Source organism: Aquarana catesbeiana, linkage group LG10 (assembly GCF_042186555.1).
Source record: "Aquarana catesbeiana isolate 2022-GZ linkage group LG10, ASM4218655v1, whole genome shotgun sequence".
Lineage (NCBI taxonomy): Eukaryota > Metazoa > Chordata > Amphibia > Anura > Ranidae > Aquarana > Aquarana catesbeiana.
In genome coordinates this window covers 169,410,994-169,425,271 of record NC_133333.1, presented here as the reverse complement: position 1 = coordinate 169,425,271, position 14,278 = coordinate 169,410,994, and the positions used below count along the sequence as shown (strand labels likewise).

General features: G+C 44.2%; 1 protein-coding gene across 2 annotated transcripts in view; it reads right to left on the bottom strand.

Moving 5' to 3' along the window:
- Window positions 1-218: 218 nt before the first annotated feature.
- PUSL1 (pseudouridine synthase like 1) overlaps window positions 219-14,278 on the bottom strand; it is a 199,601-nt gene continuing 185,541 nt past the window's right edge. For both annotated transcript variants that reach the window (XM_073602936.1, XM_073602938.1), the window contains exons 7-8: window positions 12,986-13,148; window positions 219-345 (exon numbers count right to left, since the gene is read on the bottom strand). In XM_073602936.1, the coding sequence (XP_073459037.1) occupies window positions 317-345; window positions 12,986-13,148 (192 nt within the window). In that variant the 3' untranslated portion in view covers window positions 219-316. The remainder of the gene's footprint in view (window positions 346-12,985; window positions 13,149-14,278) is intronic.

The window sequence follows — 14,278 nt, the reverse complement described above, 5'->3', positions numbered from 1 at the left end:
ACACAAAAAATTGCAAAACCCACCATTTTATTTTCTGATGCCTCTACTTTAAAAATATATGATGTTTGGTGGTCCCAACTAATTTTCTAGCAAAAAATACAGATTTTTACATGTAAACAAGTGTCAGAAAAAGGCCTGGAGGTCAAATGGTTAACTTACAAGTATCCAGTTTGCTTTTCTACACCATAGCAAAATAATAACATATATTATCCAATATCCACCATATAAAAAATATAAAATTTTATTTGTACTGTACAAAGTTACAGTAAGCAGTTGGTAAAAGTCCCTACATGTTTCTATATGTATGTCCATCTTCTTAACTGGAGGCCTTGTCCATCTTTAAATCTAAAGGATGAAATAAAGTGTATTTTAATAAACAGGACACGAGTGAATACAAATAAAAAGTAAACAATCTCAGCTGTCAAATTATGGCAGATGTTTGAAGCACGACTCCCCCAAGTACATCACCTTGAGCCACCCTCCCACTGCCCTTAGCCTTCTGGGTCAGATATCCCAGGGGTCTCCGGAACAGTCTTCACAGCTCAGAGCTATCTTGCACAAGTGCATTGAGGAGCCGGCTCCGAGACATCAGAAAGTCACAGCGGCTCCCACATCCAAGATGACAGCGTCAGAGATCCGAAGCCCAGCAAAGAATTGGCTCCAAGAAAAACATTGCTGGACTCCATGGATTGGAAAGTACCTGTTAAAAATCAGCAGCTACAGTATTTGAAGCAGCTGATTTTTCATTTTTAGTCAAGTGAAGTTCCCCTTGAACCTTAAAAATATGTGCGTTACCAGTCTGGCTGTGTTGTGTAACAGATGTGTATGAATCAAAAGACTTAGAGTTCCTCTTTAAACTAAAACTATCATGGTTTTGGCTCAGTTTTAATTTGGCGGGGCTTTAATTCCTGCAAATAGATAAATAGCCATAAGTAGCTCATTAAAAGTAATAAAAGGGCAACTGTTGCTGCAATACTCAACTTCAATCCAGAGCTGCCCTTCGCACTAGATGTCACCAATTTTCAACGTTAATTGACAGCTAGTTATTATTCAGTGCTAAAAATAAGTGTAAAAACCAAGCGCTGATGTGGATAAGTGTAGGTAATAAAAATGTGCTTAAAAAATGGTTAAAAAATATATTGATGTAATAATACGATACGTGCTATAATAAAATGAAATCAGAAAATTAAAGCTGCTATCAATGCAAAGGTGATCAGATAACCAAAAACAAAATAGTAATAAGTGTAAAATTGATGCGCTTTAAATAAATAGTGCACAATATACCTCTGCTAGGAATTAGCTTAAATATATAAATATACGATGCATAGATATAAATAAAATAAATAAATAATTCTGGTGCTCATATATGTATTAATGTTATCCAAAATAAATCCACAAACTGATAATGTGATGGTGAATAAAAATATACTGACACTCTAAGTTTAAAATGTCCAGGCGGAGATAGATAATGGGAGAAATAAAAGTAATTGAACAATTCCTTCCCTTAATCCAAATTGATTAATTCACTGGGTTAAACAGTTTGTTGCAGGATATTTAGTTTTTCTTGCATCCCACTTCAGCCTTAATACCGCTGGTGATTCGGCTCTCAGGGTAAAGATTTATGCAAGACAAGCAAAAAAAGATAGATCATTGTGCAATAAACTTCTGAGATAGTACACAAGCAAAACAGGGACAAGAGATACACTCACATACTCCCGGTCTATTGGAAACATTCAAATATGCAGATTGCAGTCAGCCGCTGTGGACGAGGCTTCCCATAGAGAAACCGCTGCTGTTATACTCAAGGTGTATTGCAGCACTAAACGTCCTAAGCTCCTCCCACGCGTTGCGTCACTGGCACGTGACTTTCTCAAGGATAAACACAGGAAGCCACGGCCTCTGTATTTAAGTCCTATGGCGTTATGGTTACCATGGAGACAGCGCTGTGTTCATTGGATCATCATACTGCTTTCTGCTACTAATGACATATACATACTTAAACTATATTTAGTTTGTTTACAAATTGTTAAAACGGGGGACATATATTTATAAACACAGGTTTGTATACAAAAAACAAATATAGATAGAAAATTCCAAATAGAGAATAATAACATAAGAGTAGACATAATTAATATGGTCATAGACTCCCTCCAGTGGTAAAGAATGTTACTACACATTCAATGTTACCACATCAGATAACATGACATTTTAAACTGGGATACATAGTAACATTGCTGGTATGTGAATGTAAATCCGCAAGTAAAATACCAATCAATCCACATTAAGTAATCACTAGCAACATATCAATTAGGCTAGTATAATGCTACATCCAATAGTGAATAAAAAATTTATCACAAATAAAATAAAAATAAAAATAAATTAACACTACATTGTTGCGCCACTGATAAACCAATGCAACAATGTTTCAAAAATCTATATATTCGAAATAAATAAAATAAAAAAATATACTAAATGAATTGTAATACATATTTGGTTGTATGCGTAACCCAGGTATTCATAAAACCAATTCACAGTTTATAAATACATAGTCCCTAAAAAATATAAAAAAATAAAAAATATTAAAAATTAAAAAAAATGAATTTATTAAAAAATGTTACTATGATAGAGAATATAGGATATAAAATATGATTTACTATGTAAAATGACGATGATAGTAAATACCAATCAATACCTATAAGGTGAAAATTAATTGATATATAATATATTTTAAAATAAATTTCCAAACAATAGGGAATATCTTGAGAATATCACGGAGTATTAAAAATCTAATATGAAGCAATTGAGATCAAATTCTATGTTTAAGCCGTTAGGCGCAAGAATATCCATTTAAACTCGCTTTTACCGAGTTCCCTTATCTTGTTTGAGCCTCTCCATTGTGGTCTGTATTTCTGAATTGCCTAAAATTTCAACTGTTTAGGGTCACTATTGTGGTGCATAGCAAAATGCCTGGAGACATTGTGCTTAGGAAAAGATTTTTTAATGTTCTGGATATGTTCCTTTATGCGCTTCCACATAGGCCTCTTTGTTCTACCAATATATTGTAGTGAACATGAGCATTGCAAGACATATACTACTCCTTCCGTCCTACACGATATGAAGTCCTTAATGGTGTGTTCATTGCCAGTACTTGTTGCAGTAAACTTATTGCACTTTTGCCCATTTTGTTGGGTATTAATGCAAGCGTAACATCTTTTACAGGGGAAAAAACCTTTCCCCTGGAAGAAGTATAAGAAGTATGAGTATAACAGCAGCGGTTTCTCTATGGGAAGCCTCGTCCACAGCGGCTGACTGCAATCTGCATATTTGAATGTTTCCAATAGACCGGGAGTATGTGAGTGTATCTCTTGTCCCTGTTTTGCTTGTGTACTATCTCAGAAGTTTATTGCACAATGATCTATCTTTTTTTGCTTGTCTTGCATAAATCTTTACCCTGAGAGCCGAATCACCAGCGGTATTAAGGCTGAAGTGGGATGCAAGAAAAACGAAATATCCTGCAACAAACTGTTTAACCCAGTGAATTAATCAATTTGGATTAAGGGAAGGAATTGTTCAATTACTTTTATTTCTCCCATTATCTATCTCCGCCTGGACATTTTAAACTTAGAGTGTCAGTATATTTTTATTCACCGTCACATTATCAGTTTGTGGATTTATTTTGGATAACATTAATACATGTATGAGCACCAGAATTATTTATTTATTTTATTTATATATATGCATCGTATATTTATATATTTAAGCTAATTCCTTGCAGAGGTATATTGTGCACTATTTATTTAAAGCGCATCAATTTTACACTTATTACTAGTTATTATTCAGCCTACTTCCTCTGAGTCTAAGTTGCATTTTAAGTTTATATGTTTTTAAACTGTTGTATTAGTTTTTGTTACGATATATAAAACAGTGCTATTTTTTTAATAAACATTTATTACATGACAAAGGAATCCCAGGTCACTAAGGGGTTGATTTGCTAAAAGGTGAGAGGTCTACAGACAATTCCTTGGACTTCATGGTTTGGTTTGTGCTCTGACATGCACTGTTAACTGTGGGACCTTATATAGACAGGTGTGTGCTTTTCCAAATCATGTTCAATCAACTGAATTTACCACAGGTGGACTCCAATCAATTTGGAGTGCCATGGCAAAGGCTGTGAATACTTATGTACATGTGATTTTTTTTTTATTTTTAATACATTTGCAACAATTTCAAACAAACTTCTTTCACTTTGTTATTATGGGGTATTGTTTGTAGAATTTTGAGGAAAATAATGAATTTAATCCATTTTGGAATAAAGCAGTAACATAACAAAATGTGGAAAAAGTGAAGAGCTCTGAATACTTTCAGTATGTTCTGTTTGTGCATTCTGGAAAACCAGCAGCCGACTGACTCCTGATCAGCATTCTCAGCCAATAGCAGAGAGTGCAGTTCTGGAGGGGGAGCCGTGGCCCTCTTAGAACACAACAGCTCAGTGGGGGAGATCGCTGAACTAACCTCGCATGGTTAGTACAGTGGCTCCGGCCAGAGCTGTAAGTTTTTTTTAGGGTTGCACGAAAAAAAAAACTGTAGGGCTAAAAAAAAAAAAAAATCTAAAAAAATAGCAGAGCAGGAATCACCTTTCAGGTAGAATGGCTTTAAATTACAGCTCAAACTCAACAGCCAGGTAAGGGATCAGTCATTTAGATCTGTGTGTAAATTTTACTGTGAGCTGATCTTAATTGCTTAGGCTCCATGCACACTGGGTGTTTAAAAAAAACCCAGTTCCCTTGGCAGAAAAAAACATTCCAATAGAACATTTTTTGTAAAAAGTTTAGACGAGTTTAGGAGAGTTTTGCGTTTTTTTCTGCCAGAAACCTCCAATCAGGAACACAAACCAGAAGGGTTTTTTTTTTCCTGCCTCTAAACGTTGAGCTCAAAATATGCCTGTATTCGTCTTAATGTGCATGGACACAGGATAAAAATCATATGTGGAGTTCAGCTATGAGCAGTTTTTTTTTTCTCGATTTGCTTCTACAGGCAGAACACAAAACTCCTGTATAAGCAGCGAGCATGGAGTGTGCATGGAGCCTACAGCTTGGATAAAATACAAGGCATTCTGTGAATGGCAGTGGTGCTGAATGGGTAAACCTCTGTGGTCAGTATTCAGTGGGCCTGCCACTTTTCACAGGACCTGGAAGGTTGTAGTGATTGTCAGCTTACTCAGCAACCCCTCATATATAAGACATGCTTTCTTACATTGGTCCAAGCTGGGACAATGTAAGCATGCAACCAAGATCATACGTGGAGTTCAGCTATGAGCACATTTTTTTTTTCTTCTGCACAGTAGTAAACAGAGAAAGAAAAATATGTAAAAACTGGCCTAAAGCCTTGTTCAAACAGGCACATGTAAGCGTACACCCGTATGAGGGCCGTGTTTTGCCTGCCCGGGCTGCACAGGTTCCATCCGCGTGCATGAAGACTTTTTCATGTCAATTGGCATGCAGTGGGTGCACAGACACAGCCGCTGCTCCCAGTTTGACATCCATGTAGTTGTGTATTCCTAAGCACAGACACTTTGTAGGACACACACCTGCACCCACACAGATGTCTAATTAGAAGCATCAGCCACTGCATGCCAATTGACATGAATGGAACTGGCTGCATGTGGCTAGGTATGCTTAAGTATCGAGGCATAAAGCTCCACCTGCTGTCTCAAAAAAAGAATACAAAATAATGTCATTTCATACTGTATTTACCTGACAGAATATTATTTTTCAAAATGTTATTTTTAGCTACTTGATTCCTCTAAGTGGGACAATTAGGGCATTATTTAGGAGAACTAAACATCCCGGGCGTATAATGACTACTGTGGTGGCTCCATTATTTCAGCAGCTGTGCGTTTGTACAGCTTGGATGGAGAGAGACTTATAATGTGGACTTGGAGCTGAAATCTGCAGACACAATACAACAGAGCAGGCATTGTGTCCTCCAGGCAGCTCCTTTCACTGTTCTCTTCCTTACTGTCACTAATAAGTAAAAAGATAAAATGAGAGCGCTCTCTGAAATGCTGCCAGATTCATAGGAAATTACCATAAGTAGCTTTCCCCTCCTTTGTCACTGAAACAGATTTCATTTTGTGAAGAAGCGAACACAAGGCGGAATTCTGTGCTTTGCGTGTCATAGAGTTACATTCTGTACTAGCTTTTTCTCTTTCCACAATGGGACATTTAGGGATTCCACCACAAATAGCTTTGTATTTTCATTATCTAACCTGTCCTAGAAGTAAAAAAGAAAATGTTGAAGGGCCATGGGAGCCACAAGGGAAACAGAAAGATCTTCTTTCAGATGTCTGGTGTGGCTAAAAAATGAATGGTGGATTGTGACTGGTTGCTGTGCACTTTCCTCCAGTTTTCATAAATCAGGCACAGAGACAATGTGGTTAGCACTGTTGTCTTGCAGTGTGGTCCTAGGTTTGAATGTCACCAGGGACCCTAGCAGAATGGAGTTCTACCCATGTGCTGTTTTTTTCCACAACTAAACAACATTCAGGTGGGTTAACTGGCTACTGACCAAACTGGTCCTAGAAGGGTGTATGTGTCTAATTACTGTGGCAATGGCGGTAGATTGGAAGATGTTCAGGGCAGCAACTGATAGTATATGATAGTATACATACTTGCCAACGGTCCCAGATTTCCCGGGACATTCCTGGGACTTGGACGCCATTCCCGAATTTCTGGTGTCCCGGGAAATGTCCCGAGAAATCCGGTTCTTCACGATTCGCTGCCGCTAGAGGTCCGCGGCCGGCGGAGACATTCCATTTTGATGAAGTTCAGGAAGACGGCTGGGGGGGGCAAGACGGAGCTCCTGCGTCGCCGCCCACCCTCCGCCCCGCTCCGCCTCACCCCGCCCCACCCCGCCCCTTTCCATATCAGACTGGCAGCGGGGCGGGGGGTAGGCGGGGCGAGGCGGAGGGTGGGCGGTGACGCAGGCGCTCCGTCTAGCCCCCCCAGCCGTCTTCCTGCCTGATATGGAAAGGGGCAGGGGTTCTAGCCATGCTACTACTAGGACACCTCTGAGGTGGGGGGGGGGGGGGCGCACCGCTGTGGGACTCCTGATGTGAGGGGGGCTCCTTTGGGGACACACACCTGATGCAAGGGGGGCTCCACTGGGGATACCTGATGCGAGGGGGGCTCCACTGGGGACACCTGATGCAAGGGGGGGTCCACCGGGGACACCTGATGGGAGGGGGGGCTCCACCGGGGACACCTGATGGGAGGGGGGGCTCCGCCGGGGACACCTGATGGGAGGGGGGGCTTTGTAGTATATATCAAAGAGCACATAAATTGGTTCCAAGGGGAACGTAAGAAAACAAGAGCTAATGTGACGCATGTCCACCGCTTATACACTACCTATCTGGTACTAATTTAGTGCTTTTTAATTTGAAGCAAACCTCTTAAGCCCTGATAAAAGGGGCACTCTTGAGCTTCTGAAACGCACAAGTATACATATGAATTGTTAGTGGACTATTTCATGTAGGAAAAATGCTGGACAATGACTTTTGGGTGTGGTGCTTTTTTGTTTGCAGTATATGTCCCCACTGGGGAGATTAAACCTGTTTGTCCTAATGACCATTGTCACTGGGACTATTAGTAATGTACAACGTAAAACTTTAAGCAGTCTCTGGAAAAGGAATAACAATACTAAAACATAAAAACAAACATTTTTAGCTTTAAAGCCCAACTCCAGGAAACATGAAAATTATCCCTTGCGGTGGGGCTGCCTCAACACTGCAAGGGTTAATTACTCTTTTAGTCTAGGAGAGAATAAAAGTGCTTTTACTTACCTGATTCTCCACTCCCCCCATGTGGTAAGGGACTGTCCCTCGGCGTCATGACACCCAGTCCAGGGCTATGAACTCTGCACTGGTCTTGATGACAGGGCTTTAGACCACTGGAGCATGGAAGAGAAGATGCTACTGGGACCAGCCTAGCAGCAAAGAAGAACAGAGGATCAGGTAATTAAATCTCCTTTAACAAGTCCCCTAGACCTAAATGAGCAAATAATCCTTGCAGTGCAGGTGCAGCCCCACTGAAAGGGATCGTTTTACGTTTCTTGGAGTTAGGCTTTAATCAAAACTCTAAATAAAAACAGCTCTATTATATACTATATATTAAAATAATTTTAGAAACTGGGTTCCAGGCGCTACTGACTGAAAAATCCCCCCAATAGTATGATATGATCACAGCTAAACCATGCTGCTATCCAGGGGCATAGGATTGGATGTTAAATACTGAAAACAACAAGGCTGACAGTGCTCAGGAGCTGAGGTGATGAATAGTGAATGGTGGATGCAATACACCACAATGTTTCTTCAATAAGCTTGCTGGCATTTTTCTCAAAGAAGAAGTGATAACAACAGTACATAGTTCATTAAGTATATGGTTGCAACCAGGGGTGATGCTAGGACTACAAAAGATCTGGGGCTAGAGCCCACAGCAGCTAAGTAAAGAAAGTCATACGCTTGGGCGGGCATACACATGTATATAATATACGTGTGTGTGTGTGTGTGTGTGTGTGTGTGTGTGTGTGTGTGTGTGTGTGTGTGTGTGTGTGTGTGTGTGTGTGTGTGTGTGTGTGTGTGTGTGTGTGTGTGTGTGTATATATATATATATATATATATATATATACTGTATATTACATATATTATCATTTCATCAGGGTCCTCAGAGAGCCTCCCCCTTACATCAGAGTCCCCAGAGAGCCTCCCCCTTACATCAGGGTCCCCAGAGAGCCTCCCCCTTACATCAGGGTCATAAACCAGATGTGACCAGAACTGTGTGACTGCAACAGAGTGAACCAGACAAGTAAGTTTATTTAAGGAAAATGCATATGTGAACACACCACAAATACATCCGCTGGTGGACGCCAGTTCTGTGGCTCAAAGATGACATAAAATTAACAGGGAAAAGCTCTCCTGACAGTTCCAAACTGCCAGGAGACACCTGCTGGTGGACCTCAGTACTGTATGCCGAATAACAGATATTACCAGCGGATGGAACATTTCCTGACAGTACCCCCCCTCAAAGGAGCGGCCTCCGGACGCTCCAACTGGTTGTAATTGTCCATAGTCTATGGCATCAAGCAGAACAACAGATGGGTGTACATCAGGCTGGGCCACAGGCATTTCAGGCGGGGCATCAGGCACCTCAGGGCAGACAGCGGGCACATCAGGCCAGACAGCGGGCTCCGGGTCCTCGAGCTGGGCAGCAGGCTCATCGGACTGGACAGCGGGTACCGAGACATCAGACCAGGCAGCAGGTACTGGACCCTCAATCTGGACAGCGGGCACAGGCATTGGTACAACAGGCTGGGCAGCAGACGGTGGCACAACAGGCAGGGCAGCAGGCATGGGCACTTCAAGCTCGGCAGCAGGCATGGGCACTTCAAGCTCGGCAGCGGGCTCATCAGGCTGGGCAGCGGGCTCATCAGGCTGGGCAGCGGGCTCATCAGGCTGGGCAGCGGGCTCATCAGGCTGGACAGCGGGCTCATCAGGCTGGAGAGCAGGCACTGGCACTTCCGGCTGGAACACTGGCACTGAGGCGTCAGGCTGGGAGGCAGGCACCGAGGCCTCAGGCTGGGCGGCAGGCACCGAGGCCTCAGGCTGGGCGGCAGGCACCGAGGCCTCAGGCTGGGCGGCAGGCACCGAGGCCTCAGGCTGGGCGGCAGGCACCGAGGCCTCAGGCTGGGCGGCAGGCACCGAGGCCTCAGGCTGGGCGGCAGGCACCGAGGCCTCAGGCTGGGCGGCAGGCACCGAGGCCTCAGGCTGGGCGGCAGGCACCGAGGCCTCAGGCTGGGCGGCAGGCACCGAGGCCTCAGGCTGGGAGGCAGGCACCGAGGCGTCAGGCACCTAGGCCTCAGGCTGGGAGGCAGGCACCGAGGCCTCAGGCTGGGCGGCAGGCACCGAGGCGTCAGGCTGGGCGGCAGGCACCGAGGCGTCAGGCTGGGAGGCAGGCACCGAGGCGTCAGGCTGGAAGGCAGACACTGGGATGTCAGACTGGGTTGGATTAGCTGGTGCGGAGGCAGGTTGGGTTACTGGCAGGATTGTCTTGGTTGGAAAAAACTTTCGTTTTTTCTTTGGCTTAGCCACTGAAGCTCTGTAGGTGAGGGGTGCAGCAGACTGGAAAGGAGGATTGGGATATGGCAGAGAAGAGGTAACAGTAGCTGGAGGAAGTTCCTGTGGGTTTGTGGGCAGCTGAGAAGAGACAGGTGGGTTGAATGCAGGATAGGTACAGGGAGCAGAGACTGGATATGAATATTTGGTTGGCAGCAGCGTATACTGAGCTGCAACTGCGGTTGACACGGGTGATGGGGAAACATACATTTGGGTAGGCTGGTGTTTGGTGGCAGAGGTGGTTTGTTTGGCTGGAGCTGCTTGCATCATGTCAGACCATGCTGAAAGTATAGGTTGTACAAACTGTACTTTTAAATCTCCCTGTCTAACAAAAGACTGAGCAGACACAATGCACTCCGCAATCACCTGTGGGGAACAGGCTGAATAGTGCTCACAAAAATCGGCTGGATCATCTTCAAAAAGCCACACTAGTGATACAACCTGATTCAAATCAAAAGGAGGAGTGAAATCATCACGGCCCTCTGAAATACAGGGCAGGGCCAGCTCAGTACAGATCTTGATCAAGGGCTGCACCTCCCCAAACAATATATAACCCTGATCGACCAGTGAGTGAGCCAAACGTATAGTGGCAAACAACTGGTCACTAGATCATCCTTTCAAAGCCTGGCGGCAATAATCACCACTTTCAGATGCCAGCAGAGAAAAATAAATAACCTCATCGGCATTCATGTTTGCAACCAACTGAATCAAAATGGTTCCCCAGTGCAGCCACTTCTGGTCAGGGATGGCCCTGGTATTCTGTCATAAACCAGATGTGACCAGAACTGTGTGACTGCAACAGAGTGAACCAGACATAAATAGGTGAAAGTAAGTTTATTTAAGGAAAATGCATATGTGAGCACACCACAAATACAAGTGAACAACCAATCAGTGATATAAAACCAACCAGCATATGTAGCAAGAGGGAGTACCAGAATCGTAGTCAAGCCAGGCCAGGGTCATAAACACGGAATCAGTAGCTGGGAAGGGAGATAAACAGGACAAGAGAGGATGGATGGATACAGGAGGGACGGGTCAGGTACAAGGCTCAGAGTCCAGAGTCCAGGGTTCAGGTAACGGACAGGAAACAGGATCAACAGGTTCCAGGAATCAGGGTTCAGGTTACAGGATCAGGGTAACAGGATGCAGATCAAGGACAATACCAGGGCAACATAAGTGTGCAATTGCCGGGTATTTATACTGCAGCTCTGCTAATTAACGTCAGGTGACACCTGTCTGCAGAGGGGAATACCTGCTCCATACTGCCAGGATCCATCCGCTGGTGGACGCCAGTACTGCGGCCCAAAGATGACATAACATTAACAGGGAAAAGCTCTCCTGACAGTTCCAAACTGCCAGGAGACACCTGCTGGTGGACCTCAGTACTGCATGCCGAATAACAGATATTACCAGCGGATGGAACATTTCCTGACAGTCCCCAGAGAGCCTCCCTTTTACATCAAGGTCCCTAGAGAGCCCCTTCCTTACATCAGGGTTCCCAGAGAGCCCCTCCTTACCTCAGAGTCCCCAGAGAGCCACTCCTTACATCAGGCTCACCAGAGAGAGGGCAGGCAGTGAGAGATGATGTCATCTCTCTGCTGCCCATGGCTGCACAGTGAGAGCGGAACAGCGGTGATGCAGGGTGGGTGGTGAGAGATGATGTAATCTCTCTGCTCTCTCGGCTCTCCCGTGCTGCCTGCCCGCGCTCTAGTCCTGCCTGGCTGCAGAGAGGCCACAGCCACGGCCGTCTCAAAGAGACTCGGGGCTATGGGCCCCAGATTCGGGGCTGTAGCCCCAAAAGCCACCCCCTAGCAACGCCCCTGGTTGCAACCTTATCGAGCTGGCTGTGAGGCAGGCTCGAGCACTAATGGATCACTGTATCCAGATGGGGAAATCCAAGGGGAGGCAGCGGTGACTATCATCCCCGCAAATAGAACAGGCAGACAGTGTGTTTCATGCTGGACCCGCCGGTATGTATGGATGACATCATTGGAGCTTAGGGCGGAAGCACGGTACCCAGAAAGGAAGCCCCTGTGGCTGGCGTGTGAGGGTGGCATTACTGGAGCCCTGGATGGAACTACGGTGTCTGGAAGAGGAAGCAGCCGCGGCCAGCATGGGACGCATGCGTCCCTGTGGCTGTGACAACGCGCTTTGCGTGCATGTGCTTTATCAAGTCCTGTTGATAAGGCGCATGCGCACGAAATGCACTGTCATGGCAACAGGGACACACGTGTTGCACGCTGGCCGTGGCTGCTTCCTCTTCCGGACACTGTAGTTCCATCCAGGGCTCCAGTGGTTACCGTGCTTCTGCCCTATGCTCCAGTGATGTCATCCATACACGCCGGCAGGTCTGGCAAGGAACACACTGTCTCCCTGTTCCATTTGTGGTGATGATGGTCGTCCCCTCCCCTAGGATTTACCCATCTGGATGCAGTGATCCATCAGTGCCCAAGCCTGCCTCACAGTCTTTGAATAAAACGCCAGCAAGCTTATTGAAGAGACATTGTGGTTTGCAGCCACCATTCACTATTCCTCATCTCAGCTCCTAAACGCTATCAGCCTTGTTGTTTAATTAAATAATTTTAGCAACCTTTATTTCCTAATTCTATCGCCTTATATTCTAGAAATATCCCACACACCTTGTTCCTATAGGCTGGTGACATTTTTAAGAACAAAAGGTCTGTGCAGGGCATGTAACAAACCTACTGCATCTGTTCCCTAGGTGATGACTTGCTAACTAGTGCAGGCAGGGATAGAGAAGTATCCAGAAGATGGAAGGAAGTTCTACACTCACTCACTTTATACAGCATCACCCACCTGTCTCTGCATATTTGACTTCTTTTAAAAACAATCCATCAGGTGGAGCCATTAGACTTCTTGAGTAGTTCATTTGTTCACCCGTCTCCAAATGAAATTTAATTTGTTGTGGTGTGAGAAGGCCAAGTCCCACTGCAACTAAAGCACTAGTCATTCTTCGCACCTGAAAAAAGAAATCAGATTTCTGCTTAATAACAAAGAAATGCAATAACTAAATCCACAACAAAGAAATATGCAATCAAAATGTGTCAGAGCCCAAAAACAAAAATATAATATATTGCAGCTCATGAGTCCTTAGATGTTGTGGCTGCATTAGTCTTCTTTTTTCACTTTTATTCTTACGTTTTCCTGGTGATCTTGCCAGTAACACATTTATTATCCTGGGGTGACAACACTCATTTGCAATACTATATACAGTGGCTTGCGAAAGTATTCGGCCCCCTTGAACTTTTCAACCTTTTGCCACATTTCAGGCTTCAAACATAAAGATATAAAATTTTAATTTTTTGTGAAGAATCACCAACAAGTGGGACACAATTGTGAAGTGGAACGAAATCTATTGGATATTTTAAACTTTTTTAGCAATTAAAAAACTGAAAAGTGGTGCGTGCAAAATTATTCGGCCCCTTTACTTTCAGTGCAGCAAACTCACTCCACAAGTTCAGCGAGGATCTCTGAATGATCCAATGTTGTCCTAAATGACTGATGGTGATAAATAGAATCCACCTGTGTGTAATCAAGTCTCTGTATAAATGCACCTGCTCTGTGATAGTCTCAGGGTTCTGTTGAAAGTGCAGAGAGCATCATGAAGACCAAGGAACACACCAGGCAGGTCTGTAATACTGCTGTGGTGAAGTTTAAAGCCGGATTTGGATACAAAAAGATTTCCCAAGCTTTAAACATCCCAAGGAGCACTGTGCAAGCGATCATTTTGAAATGGAAGGAGTATCAGACCACTGCAAATCTACCAAGACCTGGCTGTCCCTCTAAACTTTCAGCTCAGACAAGGAGAAGACTGATCAGAGATGCAGCCAAGAGGCCCATGATCACTCTGGATGAACTGCAGAGAACTACAGCTGAGGTGGGAGAGTCTGTCCATAGGACAACAATCAGTCGTACACTGCACAAATCTGGCCTTTATGGAAGAGTGGCAAGAAGAAAGCCATTTCTCAAAGATATCCATAAAAAGTCTTGTCTAAAGTTTGCCACAAGCCACCTGGGAGACACACCAAACATGTGGAAGAAGGTGCTCTGGTCCGATGAAACCAAAATCGAACTTTTTGGCCACAATGC